The sequence below is a fragment of the Crotalus tigris genome, unplaced genomic scaffold, assembly GCF_016545835.1.
Source record: "Crotalus tigris isolate CLP2741 ecotype Arizona unplaced genomic scaffold, ASM1654583v1 scf7180000018682.9941245338:1185362, whole genome shotgun sequence".
NCBI lineage: Eukaryota > Metazoa > Chordata > Lepidosauria > Squamata > Viperidae > Crotalus > Crotalus tigris.
The window spans coordinates 151355-166989 of NW_024097143.1; the positions used below are offsets into that span (position 1 = coordinate 151355).

A 15635-nucleotide genomic window follows, 5' to 3' on the forward strand; every position below is an offset into this window, starting at 1 on the left:
TCTGCATGAGGGAAATCCTGGTATTGTCAGGATGAAAGTGCTTGAGTGCAGCCATCTTTGGTAGCCTGGGATTGATAAAGCCATCGAGGCCCATGTGCATGGGTTCCAAGTGTGCCAATAGTCTTGGCCTGAAATGCCTCAGGCACCAGTACATAGGTGGAAGGAAACCCAAACCCCATGGTCTAGGGTGCATATAGATTACGCTGGGCCTTTCAGGGGCAATTCTTCTCTGGTTGTTGTTGATGGCCATTCCAAGTGGCTAGAGGTTGTTCCTGTTTCCTCCACTACTACTGCCAGGACCATCCAGGTGTTGAGAGGAATTTTTGCATCACACGGTCTTCCAGATGTTCTGGTTTCAGATAATGGCCCTCAATTTACCTCTTCTGAGTTCCAGGATTTTCTTCAGGCCAACCTGATCCGGCACGCAACATTGGCTCCCTTCCACCCATCCTCTAACGGCATGGCAGAGAGAATGGTGCGCACCACCAAAGATGCCCTCAAGAAACTGGCATCACAGATTAGCAGATTTCCTTCTTGCACACCGCACCACACCATGTACTGCCACAGGGAAGAGCCCTGCTGAACTCCGCTGGGGTCGCTGCCTCATCACTAAATTGGACAGGTTGCACCCTGACCGGGTGGCTTCACAGGTATCAAAACTGCGGGCGCCTAGGAGACTCCAAGTGGGTGATACGGTCTGGGCACAAAACTATAGGCCTGGTCAATTCTGGGTCACAGCTGTGGTCTGCAAGGTCTCTGGGCCTTTGTCATACAAAGTTGCCTTGGGAGACGGCCACGTTCTTCGCAGACACATAGACCAACTGTGTTGGAGACTGGACCCTCACCCTTCTGCTCCTGGCTCTGCTCTGGGGGGGGGGGAGGAGGACTATAACATGCATTCTGAGGTTCAGTCTCACAGCCCAAACAGGCCATCACTAGCCGCTACTGAGGCTATTCGGGATTCATCCCAGGGTTCCGCAAGTGCTCCTAACTGGAATTCACAGGATAGGGGGTCATCCCACACATCCATAATCACTCCAGACAGGGAGTCACACTGGGGGTATCCACAGTATTCATATATGTCAGATAGTGCTCCAGACAGGGAGACTGACCAGGGGTATCCACACAAATCACAAGCAGCAAGAGAAAAAGAATTCCAGCAGGGGTGCTTACCCAGTTCTGCAATTGCTCCCAGAAGGAGGTCAACAGCAAAGGGGGTTGCCATGGAGGCGACTCCTGACTATGGCACCTTAGGCACGTGCTTGGGGGCCACAGAGTAATGGGGCACTTCCGCTACCCAGCACTCTCCATCTGTTGGCCTTGGGTTTGAAGGACAGTGTTCCCAAGAAAGGTCCATACTCCTTCAAGGTATGCTGGCTTGGACTTAGAGGGTCCAGCCAGCCAGCAGATGGGTGGGTCAACTGGGTATTTGGGGCAGCCAAGTCCTGGCCTGCTTAGCCTGGTAGGTGAGCAGGTAGGCCAGGCACCCTCACCGGAGTCACCTGGGGGGCTGAAGGCAGCAACACTGTGACCTGCCTCACCTGGTAGGCGAGCAGGTGGGCCAGGCAATCTATCCTGGCCTTAGGAGGTCGCAGCGGGCCAAGTGCCCACCCAAACATCTTAGAGAATTTGTTAAGTTGCTGTCAAGTCAATAAGGGTTCTTTTCATGAGGCCCTGAATGCGGGGGGCAACTCATGGGAAGATTATTGTATTATTTTTTGATTTCAGAAACATTCATTGTATTACAAAAAAATTGAAAGGGGCTTGCCTGGGGGCAGACTCGAATATTCCACACTCCTTGCATTTGATTAATGGAACTATATGACACTCTTCCAAGGTATGGCATACAAGTGAGTGCGCATAGTATGCTCCATCTAAGGGGGTGGGGTGTTGTGTCTTGAGCCTGCAAAAGCAGGCTTGTGATGTTACAATGGTCCCGGGCATTCCAAAAGCTGCCAGGACCAGACTGAGTGGTGCCAGCCTTGTGCACTTGCGCAAGGCGGTTGCTGCCCAGGACCAGACAGAGCGGTGCTGGCCTTGTGCGCATGCGCAAGGCATGAAAATGCTCTGTTACTGTTACTTGTCTTTGTACGGGTTCTGGCCATAAAAGGGGGCCTGCAAGCATTTGGGTTTTGTTCAGGTGTTGCTGTAAGGAGAATAAAGAACTGTTTAACTTCACCATGAGTATTCATCATTCGCACGTGAATGGAGGATTTAACACTGGCGACAATTTCTCCTTGCTGTCTGCAGTTTTGCAGTTTGCAGTTCACAGGCAAGCTGGGAGTTGAAAGGATTGTACGTTTGTTTGTTATCTGTTTTACTTTAAAGAACCTTGTAAACTTCCCTGACTGTTTTATTGAACTTCTGCCAGCATATGTGGGGGCGGTTGGGTGAATGTTGGCAGTGCTTAAAAGACAATTCTTCTGATCAGCTAATTGCTTTGCCTCCGTTCGGGGCCCTGGGTCATCACATTCCCTCTTTACTGCAATTAATCCAGCCTCCTCTTACAATTAATGTAAAAATATTATGTGCTAATCCCAGTTCATGGGGTTTTAAATTAAACAAAAAATCTGAAAGAGTTGCCTGTTCCATAAGGGAAGAAAGAGGACCAATTAATTTCCAGCAGGAAACTGTGATACTCTTTTCTATCAATAAAGAATTTTTGGCCTGCTAAAAGTCTACTCAGTTTATTTCTCTATTTCTTTCAAAGATATGTCTCTCGGATTCTGTTACTCTATTAAAAATAAGTTTCTTGAGTAAAGGGAAAAATAACTTACCTGAATTGTATTGTTTTGATAAGTCTTAAATTAGAACTATGCCCATGAGTCATAAAGAGTTTTTTTCCCCTCTTAGGAACACCAGTAAATTCCTCATACACACCTACCCATCAACAACAAATTTGACAAATACTTATTAACACTTTAAAAAAAAATCTAAAAATTTGGTCCACAAGGACCTCAAGGACTGTGGAGAGCATATGGTAAGACTCCTGTAGGCAGGATTGTGCAAGTCTGAATGTAATCTTGCTCATTTTACTGTAATGTGCCAGACTTCATTTTATCTTTATCTTTATAAAGTCAGTCGGTCTGGACTCTTTGGCAAGAGAATTGTCCTTAAACAGCTCTGGGACCAAAGACAATAGAAGATCTCCATCATGACCTGTGAAAATCTGCTGCTGCTTCTCCTGGTATCCCATTTTCCTTGCGGCACAATGATGACCAAATGCCCATTGAGTGTGCAGAAAGAGGAAGAACACATATTTAATTACTACAAGCCAGGAGACTTCCTGATTGGTGCAATCATATCTACAACTAGCACTATATTTCAACCATATGTTTTCTTTAAACCTCCAAACAATAGATTTCGAAGGTAATTCCTGATATATATGTAAGCCTAGTGATTAATTTTTTCCTTTCCTGTTTTTCTTAAATATCAATGGTTTCCATTTCCTGGTACCTGGTCTCTGTCACATTTTCCCATCTTCATTTCCTTTAAGGACAAGACTTAAATTGGGGATGGAGGTGACTCTTTGTAAAATAACTCTCTGTGGTGCCAGGGAGAACTACTGGATCACCTCTTAGCTGAGGTCAAAGTGAAGTTCTTTCCCATTTTATTTTCCCATTCTCTTCAATGTCCTTGATGATGCATCCCTCTTTCTACCTATCTGTCTCTCCATCCATCCATATATCGATCCATCCATCCATCTATTCATCCATCCACCCGTCTCTCTCTGTCTGTCTGTCTGTCTGTCTGTCTGTCTGTCTGTCTGTCTGTCTGTCTGTCTGTCTATCTATCTATCTATCTATCTATCTATCTATCTATCTATCTATCTATCTATCTCTACTCTCTCTCTCTCTCTCTCTCTCTCTCTCTCTCTCTCATCTCTCATCTTTTCCTTCCTGGACAGGAAGCCACAATCCTCACCTGTTGGCTTGGCTTTCAGCTTTCTTTCATAAAGTGGCTTGTGAGCAACTTGATCTCTCAAAAAGAACTGAGGCTAGTATTTTGCTTTGTGTGGCAGCAACACCATCTTCCTGCTTACTTTTTATTTAAATTAATGAAGTCCTTAAAAAAAAAGAAACCAAGGACCATGGCAGGAGTAACAACAAGTGGCCCTGGGTGTGTTTGATTTAAAGGCTGTGAAAGCACCTTCCGTCTGATTTAAAAGGGAAATGAATGTAGTAGAGGCCATTCCAGCTGTTTAAAAAAAATTCCATTCTTGGCAAGTGGTTGTTATTAATATGTGTCTTGATATTGAAATTGTTGCTGATTTGATGAGATGAAAATAATACCTTATTTTAACTATTTGATTCTATTACTGAACCAGTATAAATTAACAATAAAATTAAAACTTACAATCCTCCCATATGAAACAATTATAATTCCTATATACAATGAGAAGCAATATTTAAAACATGAATATTAATAGTACCTAGTTATAGGACCATTGCAAGGTATTATGATTAATATTTTTATGGCTAATATGAGTACAAAATCTTTTTATGCTATAATTTTTAATATTGACATTTATGTCATTAGCCATCTAGTTTTGAAAATTATGGAAATAGATTAATCTAAGCAATATACTGTCCGAAAAGTATATATAACAATATAACAATAAAAATAAATTATTGGAATGTGAAGTATAAAATTAAGGATTTAACATTTAGCAATAGAACAGTGCCCAGAAGGCTTTGTCATGGCTAGCAAATTCTTTTTTTTTTATTGTGCAAGCTGAGAGACAAAATTGACAAACATTATAGGCTACCGTGGGAGAACAATCTGAAAGAAATAAAACTAAATTAAAGATGTACAAGTCATCAGTATGGACTCGTACTTACAAGAAAAAAATCATAGAGATATTCTTAACAATTAGAAATTGAAGAAATCCTAGAAAAAACTCTGATGAAAAAGAAGACTGTATTTTCATAGGAATGTGGTTTTCTAATGTGAATTTTAAATAAAATCATCCAATTGCTCAGACATTGGAACCATGATTACAATAATATAGGTTTTGTTGTAGGAATGCTCCTCTAAGTCATTTAGAGAAAATAAAAGTTGGGATCAGGTCTAGAACTTCTAATTGGGATCACTTTGACTCTGAAGAAAAGCATGGAAAAGAAGGTCCCTCTTGTGTCAATGCAGTGTCAGTGGAGCTGTTCTTCTAATATTAACACCCAAGGAAAGTCCATCACTATAAATGAATGATATATGTATCTGACATTATTTTCATTGAACAATGAACTTCTGACAATATTTCCTGCATTACATATGGACACTGAGCTGCTGATGTGATCCTGTCCTATTTTCTTCTTCTAGAAGACAACCAGATTATTTTATACATAAGGGGATAATGCATTCAAAACTGATTTCCACACAATAGAATCGTGAGACAGCAATACAAATGAGTTGTTATAAATGTTTTTATAGGAACAGCTTCAGAAATGGGATCTGCTTTTTTTATGAATTTAACATGAAAAATCAAAAATCAAAATGAAATTTCTTCACTTGCAGTATGTCCAGTATGAGCTTCTGGCACGTCCTGCCCTTCTTCTTTGCCATTCATGAGATCAACCAGAATCCAAAGCTGTTACCAAACATCACCCTGGGCTACAGCATCTATGAGAACTTTTTCAGTGCAAGAATAACTTGCGATGTCATGATGGACTTGCTTTCTGCAGGGCAGGAGAATGTCCCAAACTATAGTTGTGGAAAACAAAATAATCTGTTGCCTCTACTCGAAGGGACCGATTCTCATCTCTTTAATCAAATTTCCACCATGCTGGGCATCTACAAAATCCCACAGGTATAAATGGATACTTTGCAAAGTCTCCTAATAGTCTAAAAATATCAAATAATAAATAAAATTAGTTAGGCAATGGAGTTTAAAGAACCCCTAAAATGATATCAAGCATTCAAATAACTATTTCTTCATTCTGATATCATTTTTGCAGCTGAACAAATCCTTATCCATTGTTCAAGTGAAATGATCTCAGCCATCCTGCACAATAAATTTTCAATCTCTTGGCCAATTCTTCATCTGCCTCTTGTCCCTGTCTGTCAGTCATTGCAGTCACAAGACCTGGGAGAGAAAAAGATCTTTTCAATCTTAATTGAAACAAATCAAAAGAAAATGTCAAGGACTGTACTGGAAGAAAAAAAAATAAAAATATTATGTGTTTCCCTATTTATTCTTAAAGATTTTTTTTAAAAAATCCACCCAACTGTTTTCTCTCCTCTGAGTTCATATATCTTCCCATCATTCCCTGGGCATTACTGAGACATGTATAACTGAGCTGTATATTAGAGTTTTGTTCTTTATTCTTGTACTGCTCATGATGTGAAAAAAATCGTTACATTTGTCCTTCCGTAATTCTGGAAGAAAGATGTGATGACTGGAGTTTACAGGCAAGTGATACCAGACATTGAGATGACATTTCATGGTAGAAACTCAAAAACAGATGAAAGGAAGTTCTTTTCCTGGAGGAACAGCTCTGATATGTAAGCACTTTTTTTTTTTTCTTTAGAAGCAAAGCAATCAACCATCTTTTCTGGTTCACCTTAGATCAACTATGCGGTCATCAGCCACATTCCAGAGCAGAAACACCATTTCCCTTTTTTCTACCGAGTGAGTCCAAAACAGGAACCTCCTCACTTGGCAATTGTCAAGTTGCTCCTGCATTTCCGATGGACGTGGATCGGCCTCACTGCTCTGGACAATGAAAGCGGAGAAAAGTTCAGAAGAACCTTTGTGCCAGAAGCCGAAAGGAAAGGTGTCTGTGTTGCCTTCTCAGAAATCTTACCCATGGTTATTAGAGCAGGGAGGGAAAAGGACATCCTTGAATATTTTAGTGACACTAAAGTGAAAAGTATTGTTTGTCAGTTGGACTTTCAGGCCACAATAATACTAGCAGTAGTAATAAGAGAAATTGACAGTAGTGAAATCCTGTTTGGGGGGAAAGTATGGATTGCCACAACTTTGTCAGGTATAAGCGTGAGACTTTTTTATCGGTTGCTTAATCTCCAGCATAACCATCTTTTACTATCCTTCTCAAGTCAGACAAAAAAAACGACCCAGTATTATGATTTTAATTCAGATTACTCTGCTACTACGCAGTTTGGGGAGGCAGCATTTCAGTGTTCTTATTCAAGTCCTTTGTTGTCTAAGAAAGTTTGGAATACATGCCTGGAAAAAGAGACCTGGGAAATCCCACCCCAGGATCTGGTTGAAAGAATCCTGTCTGAGGATGGCTCCAGTATTTCCACAACAATCCAGGTTGTGGCCAGGATCCTCAGTGCTGCCTTTTCCTCCCAAATGAGTAAGAGGAAGCTGCCTGTTAGGGATGTTAAGACATTCCAGATTATACAGCCATGGCAGGTAATACTTCTACTACAAAATTCCTCTAATGGTTTCCTTTCAATTCTTAAATGTTAAGTTAAAGATAAGCAGGAATGGATGATGATGCGGGAATTCCAATAACAAGTGGCAGTTTCTAATACTTCTTCTGACCAGTTCTGGAAGCTTAGAGAGAAAGAGACAGATTCTGCTGTTGAATCTTCTTGACTAAACCAGGTGTGCTGGTTCAAGATGCTTGTAAGAATACATATTGTCTTAAGAGAGACAAGAGAGAGTTTTCATATATTTGCAAAATAAATAAGTAACCAACATTGGTGTGATGTATTTCCTGTCCTGCCATGTCTTTCTTCTTCTCAGCATTTTCAGAAAACAAGCACTCAGCTGACTTGCTTCTCATTACCACTTCCTGGTCACATAACTTGGCAATTTTCTTCTGCATTTGCAGGCTCCCAGGATCCTTTTATCTCTCTTTCTCCTTTGAAAATTAAATCTTAGAATCTGGAGCCCTGTCATTTCTCCCAGTCTTTTCACTTTCGATCATCACTTGTTGGTTACATAAAATACTACATACAACATTATTTATTACTTATTTATTAAATTTATATGCCACCCATCTTACTGATAGAGCCACTCTTGGTTTCTTACAAACAGTGAAAAGATAAACAGAAAAACAATTAAAATTTTAAAAACTATTTTAAAAAAACAAGAGCCAAGGAGATGGACAGCACAGGGATGATATCTTCTTACCTTGGCAAACACCTCCAGTAGTGAGTGCCCCCTTCGAGGATCCAGGCAAATTAAAAAAACTGAGTTTTGATACCCTTCCAGAAGTCCAAAGGGGTGGGAGATCAACATAAGAGGTGGGTAAACAACCCTAGAAATAGGGTGAGGTTGCTGCAGTTAAAATATATTTCTGATCTGAGATTAGAAATTTCACAAAACAGGATAGATGAAAATAATGAACAGAAAAGGTTTATGTATATGTGTTTATGTATGAGAGAGAAAGAGAGATACGTGGAAGAACGGAGTAAGGAAGAGAATAATCTTCCTGTCACATTTTCAGACAGAGGCATTGAGTTGAATATCACACTTCTGACTTAGGGCTCAAAAGAGAATGTATACACGATGAGGGTGATTCTCTATGTCTTTTCAGCTCCATCCTTTTCTAAGAAACTTAGAGATTTACAATTTTTCTGTGGATGATGTTTATTTGGATGAGACTGGAATTCCTGTTGCTGACTTTGATATTATGGACTGGGCAGTATTTCCTAACAAGTCTTCTGCTGGAGTGAAAATAGGGGATATTGAAAAAGAAAAAGTCTCTTCAGATATCAAGTTCTCTATCGATGAGAGTGTCATCATATGGCCAACATCCTTTAACTCGGTAAGCAAGTCCGCCTGTTTGTGGGTATTGTAATTCATCTATTCCTACATAGCCATCTGCTTTTGTGGTTTACTAATCTTCTTACTCTGATGGAGGCTTTATGCTAATGAAAAAAATGGGTTGAAGGAGACACTACTATTTCTCTTGGATCTCTCCTGGATTGCTATCTATGGAAACACCAGCGTTGTACTAGGGTAGGATGGAAAGCATGTTGGTAGTCCAATGATGTTTGTTCCATGTAAGGAAGCTAAGGAACCACCACAAACCCTTAGACCCTGAGTGACTTACTTCAGGGCATCTAACTCAGGGTAGTCCTTGATGCTCATTGAGCCTAGTTGCTTACAGATATTTAATTAGAATCAGAATAATAGAGTTGGAAGGGACCTTGTAGGCCAGCTAGACCAACCCCCCACCCAAGCAGGAGTCTCTACACCATTTCTGACAGATGGCAGTCCAGTCTCTTCTTGAAAGCTTCCAGTGATGAAACTCCCACAACATCTGAAGGCAATCTGTTCCATTGGTTGATTGTTCTCACTGTCAGGAAAATATCTCTTTATCTCTAGTTTGAATCTCTCCTTGATCAGCTTCCATCCATTCTTCCTTGTCTGACTTTCAGGTGCTTTGGAAAACAGGCTGATCCCCTCATCTCTGTGACAGCCCCTCAAATATTGGAACACTGTTATCATGTCTCCCTGGTCCTTCTCTTCACTAGATTAACCATGCCCAGTAGCCATTCTTCATATGTTTTAGCCTCCAGTCCCCTAATCATCTTTGTTGCTCTTATCTGCACTTTTTCTAGAGTCTCAACATCTTATTTATAGTGTGGAGACCAAAACTGGATACAGTATTCTAGGTGTAGTCTTACTGAGGCTTTATGGAATGGTATTAGTACCTCATGAGATCTTGACTGAATCCCTCTGTTAATGCAACTTAGGACTGCACTGGCTTTTTTTGGTTGCCGCTGCACACTGTTGGGTCATATTTAATTGATTTTCCGCTAAGACTCCAAGATCTCTCTCACAGCTACTGCTTGATAACATTATCAGTGCCTGATGATAGCATAGTCAAATGTCTGCAAGCAAACAACCATATTCAGAGTACACCAAGTACTCCACAGTTCAACCATGAGCTACACATATTTATTCTACTGGATCTCACTCAATGCTTGATTGAGTAATGATTATTGATTAACAATGATTAATATTTATAAGTATATATACGGGTGTAAGAGTATACATATGTTGTATATAGTATGTTTATATGTGAGTTAGGTATGTGTACACTTTTGAGAGCAGGCAACAGAATTTCATTTTTAATGTGTGCCTGTTTGCCCACAGTAAAAAATGACAATAAAGGCTATCTATCTTATCTTGTTCAAATTACAAATTCAGAGTAGAGCTGGAAGGGACCTTGGAGATCTTGCTGTCCATCCCCCTGCTCAAGTAGGTGACCCTATACCATTTCAGATAAATGAATATCCAGTCTCTTTTTCAAAACCTCCAGGTTGCTTTTCTCCTTGATGAGTTTCTTACCCTGCTCTTTGATGCTTTGGAAAATAAGTTGACCCTCTCTTCTTTGTGGCAAACCACTCATGTCACCCCCACTCCTTCTCTTCTCCAGACTAGCTATACCCAATCCTTACAACAGTTGTTCTAATATTTCACTCTCCAAGCCTTTAATCTTCTTAGCTGCTCTTCTCTGCACCTTTTCCAAAATCTAAACATCTTTTTTGTAATGTGGTTACCAAAATTAGATGCAGTATTCCAGGTATGGTCTTACTAAAGTTTTATAAAGCGGTACTAATACTTCACATGATTTTGATTCTATGGCTCTGTTTATACAACCAAGGATTATATTAGCTTTTTTGGCTACTGCTGCACACTGCTGGCTCATATTTAGTTGATCGTCCACTAGGACTCCAAGGTCCCTCTCACAGTTACTGTTTTTGAACCAGGTTTTGCCTAATCTGTACTTGTACCTTTGGTTTTTCCTGTCTATATATAAAACATTGCTTTTCATCACATTAAATTTCATTTTGTTGGATAGGTCCTATTGTTCAAGTCTGCCAAGATTCTTTTGGATCCTGAGCTTGTTTTCTGGGGTGTTGGCTAGTCCTGCCATCTTAGTGTCATCTGCAAAATTTGATGAGATCTCCTTCTAGTCCCTCATCTAAGTCATTTATGAAGATAGTGAACAGTGCTGGGCCTAAGACGGAATCTTGTGGTACTCCACTGCTTACTTTCCTCCATGTAGATGTAGTACCATTAAGGATGACTCGTTGAGTACAGTTTGTCAGCAGTTACAAATCCATCTGGTGGTGTTGCTGTTTATCCCACATTTTTCTAGCTTATCAAGAAGTAACTTCTGGTCTACTTCATCGAATGAAGTATATACTATGTCCACAGCATTTCACCAGTCTAATAATTCAATCACTTTGTCAAAGAATGAAATAAGATTGGTTTGACATGATCTGTTTTTAACAAACCCATGCTGACTATTAGTTTTACCTTTATTTGTTCACAGATCTGTTTTTTATTATCTTTTCCAGCATCTTTGGTATTGATGTTAGGTTGGTTGGTCTGTAGTTTCCTGGGTCTTTTTTTTTCTCCTTTTTTGAAGATGGGAATCACATCAGCTCTTTTTCAATCCTCGGGTATTTCCCAGTGCTCCAGGATTTTTGAAAGATATAGTACAATGGTTCTGAGATGGCATCTGCCAGCTCCTTCAGAACTCTGGGATATAATCCATCAAGTCTCCGTGATTTTTATTCATCAAGATCTGACAAGTGTTATCTTACTTTTTTGTTCAGACCAGTTTTCTTTGAGACTGAGTTAGTAAGTAAATTGAGATCCAAGAGATACATGATGGAAGAAAGCAAAGACATGGGTGCATGTTGAGATATGATCAAGAAACCTTCTTCTTCCAATGCTTTGAACTGCACCATCCACCATTTCTTACCATTGGCAATTCATAGAAGATCTTCTATTCCAACCCCCTGTTCAAGGCAGAAAAACTTATATCATCACAGTCAAATAGTTCTCCAGTCTATTTTTCAAAATCTCCAGTTATAGACACCCACAACTACATGAGGCAAGCTAGTCCACTGATTAATTGTTCTCACTGTCAGAAATTTCTCCTTACTTCTAGGCTGGACCTCTCTTAACAAGCTTCCACCCATTACTTCTTGTCCTGCCCTCTGGTGCTTTGGAGAATAAATCTAATTCCCTCTTCTTTGTGATCAACCCTCAAATATTGGGGGTCATTGTCCCTCCTTATCCTTCTCTTTGTGAGGTAGATATATATCTAGTTCCCTCAACTGTTCATTATATAATTTGGCCTCTATACTCCTTATCATGTCTTCTATGCACACTTTCTAGTATCCCAAGTGTGCCCCCCCCAGGCCATGGCCCCACTAGTAGGCCATGGCCTATTCAGAATTGGGCCAGGCAAGTGGCTGGAGCACATGACAGCCCACTGCTTACACAAGTCAAGCTGCACACATGTCATACATGCAGCCCAGTTCCGCTCTCCCCTCCCCACAGCTGGGCCACTAAGCCGCAAAGGTTGGGGACTACTGCACTAGCACACCCAGATCTCTCTCATAGTTACTTCTGTGAGCAAGGTACTACTAATTTTGTACCTATCTATTTGCATTTTTCCTACCTAAATCTAATTCAAAACAAAATTTATGGGATATGAAATCCAAATGCATGTTGCCTCTCACTGGCAAAAAAAACCCCAAACATACAGAAGGCTAAAGATGTTTGGACAGAAGAGTCATCAGTCTTTACTGAATATTGAAAGGACTCTGGGATATGCTGCTGAAATCACCCAAACAAAAATAATTTTATTATATTTGAAAAAAATCTTGAAAGTATCTTCTGAGTTCATGAACCTACAGTATCTTGGCACTGACTTCCACTTATAGAAGGAATTCCCTAATCCATATATTTCCATAATTTTCTTTCTGTTTAGAAGACCCCTTTTTCTAGATGTACTAAAAATTGCCTCCCAGGATATACCAAGCTCACAAGAGAAGGAGAACCAGTGTGCTGCTATGACTGCTCTCCATGTATGGAAGGAACAATCTCCACACAGGAAGGTAAGTGGCTTAAGGACAAAAAAGGAGCATCAGCCTCTTATTCTAGGGACAAATATAGTAACCAAGATTTAATCTCCCATGCCAGTGTGCCTCATCCACACTCAGGAAAAGAACCAAGACACAGCCGTGTTCTGTATTCAATAAAAGTAGCATTTTACCAGGTTGGATGTTTTCCGAAACTGCTGAAACAGTAAAAAGTAATATTGACAAAGATGGAGAAATCTTGAGAGATGACAGAAATAGGTATACAAAGCCAAGTTCAACTATTAAGAGGCATATATAAATAGTTTTTTGAAATAGGACATGGAGATGGAACAAATAAATAACTGTACAATAGAATGGATACAAAATATCAAATAAATAATTGCAGTACAAAAAAAACCAGCTTTGGAAAAGAAAAATCCAGAAAATTCACTCCAGGTTATACTATAAGGGGAAATGTTTTACAGACAGTATACAATTATATCAACAGTTGATAAAACAAACAAATCATAGAAAAATAGATGTATGAAATCCCATAACAAAAAGAGATATTTTATCATGTGTGGTAGTGATGCAAACAAACTCAAATTTCAGAGAACAAAATACATCACAATATTCAGAAAAAAACTAAACATAAACATTGACCTGAAATCCCAAATGTTCTTTTGAGGTATAATCCTCCAGAATTGGAAAGACACATTTTTTTCAGTGATGTCACATTTGGAGATAAGATTGGACAATCTGCTGGAATGGGAAAATTCACAATATCTAAAGTATCTATGATAGAAGTAGCAAGAATGGCTACCATAAATACCACACAAAGAATTTAGAACTTTGGGACATAGCATGGTTTTTAGAAAGACAGTTCTGCAATTGGCAAATAAAGAGAAAGGATGATGGGAATGTTTTTCTATAAGCATTTTCTACTTTATTAATATTTAGAAATTATTTCTTTTGGTAATAAAAATATTTTTCTTTTAAAAAAGAGAAAAAAATAGCAATTCATGTTTTTCAGATGTGTCCCAATGTGAAAAGTGTCCAGATGAACAACATTCCAACCAGAAGCGAGATCAGTGTGTCCCCAAAATTGAGACTTTCCTGTCCTACAAAGAAATGTTAGGTCTCATTCTGGCTATCATTGCCTTTTTTTTGTCTCTAAACACTGCCTTAGTTCTAGGAATCTTAATTAAATATCGAGAAACCCCCATAGCCAAAGCTAACAATCGGGATCTCACCTACATTCTCCTGGTCTCTCTCCTGCTTTCCTTCTTGACCTCTCTTCTATTCATTGGTCGGCCCAAGAAAGTGACCTGCCTTTTTCAACAAATCACCTTCAGTGTGGTTTTCTCAGTTGCTGTCTCCTCCTTGCTGGCCAAGACTATCATGGTGGTGGTGGCATTTTTGGCCACAAAGCCAGGCAGCAGGATGAGGAAATGGTTGGGGAAAAGTCTGGCCAACTCCATTGTCTTGTCTTGCTCTGGAGTTCAGGTGGGCATCTGCCTTATATGGCTGAGAATCTCTCCCCCATTTCCACATTCTGACCTGCATTCTCAACCAAGACAGATCCTCCTGCAATGTAATGAAGGCTCAATCACCATGTTCTACACTGCCCTTGGTTACATGGGCTTTCTGGCTGCCATCTGCTTTTTGGTGGCTTTTCTGGCACGCAAGCTTCCGGGGACTTTCAATGAAGCCAAGTGGATCACCTTCAGCATGCTGGTTTTCTGCAGTGTTTGGATCTCCTTCATCCCCACCTACCTGAGCACTAAAGGGAAATACATGGTGGCTGTGCAAATCTTCTCTATCCTGGCTTCCAGCCTAGGTTTACTGGGCTGTATTTTTGTCCCCAAATGTTACATCATTATTCTGAGACCTGACATGAACACTAAGGAGAATCTAATGATGAAAAATAATGTGGGTTCTTGATTTTGAAAGTTATTTATTACCCAAGTTATTGTTAAGATAAAATAGGATAGTTGGAAATAAAATCTTTATGTGTTCTAAGAACTCTCTCTTTCTCTCACATAAAGTCTCAATTATTATTGATATAATAAGCTATATTAAAGACGTAGAAGAGGTCATTTTCTTTTGAATTATTACTTTCTTTTACCATAATCCATGTATAGGAAAAATCATAAAATCTCATTAACCATATATCTACTGAAACCAATTAAGAGAGAGCATTATAAAAACAAATTTCCTTTATCTAATGTATAAGGTATGACTGTAAGGACCTTCCTCAGCTAATCCTCTCAGGAAAGCACAACTCTTCACACCATGTGGTTAATCAAAAGAACTTTTAGTGAGAAACAGTGGTTGCAATAAAATCAGGTGGAATCTAATGATTCCACAAAAATCACCAAGCTATTCTTCCCATTCCTAAACCCAACCATGCTGACCAGTCCACTGGGAGCCAATACAGTGCTGCAAGGTTGTTTTGAGTGCCTGGGGGTACAGGACAGATAACAGGTCATCCTTGGGGTGTCATGGTTCCGATAGATGAAACCCTTGAAAAGATCTTTGAGGCATTGTTTTCCTTAAAGAATCTTTTATTCAGGAAACAAAGTATCAGTACTACATAGTTGAACCCAAAAACTAAATTCCCCTCCGCTGGAGACAAAGTAACAAAGTAACAATAAACAGTCATAAAACACATTCCTCAATTAGCATGAAGTGCGGGCTTTCTCCCCAGCTCTCCAGCCCACCAAAACGTTATCAGCTCTGGATTCTGCCAGAGGGGGCACCAAAAACATACCAGGAAAAATATTACATTTGAAGAGAAACTCTCTTCTTTGGCTCAGTTCTCTTTG

At 39.7% G+C, this 15635-nt stretch overlaps 1 protein-coding gene across 1 annotated transcript; it reads left to right on the forward strand.

Annotated features, from left to right (window-relative positions):
• The first annotated feature begins 3211 nt into the window (after nucleotides 1–3211).
• Nucleotides 3212–15306, forward strand: LOC120313415 (extracellular calcium-sensing receptor-like). The gene is made up of 8 exons (XM_039355328.1): nucleotides 3212–3369; nucleotides 5515–5806; nucleotides 6566–7378; nucleotides 8511–8741; nucleotides 10495–10508; nucleotides 12717–12843; nucleotides 12929–13086; nucleotides 13812–15306. The coding sequence occupies exons 1-8, from the start codon at nucleotides 3212–3214 to the stop codon at nucleotides 14749–14751; spliced, it is 2733 nt and encodes a 910-aa protein (XP_039211262.1). The 3' UTR covers nucleotides 14752–15306.
• The last annotated feature ends 329 nt before the right edge of the window (nucleotides 15307–15635 follow it).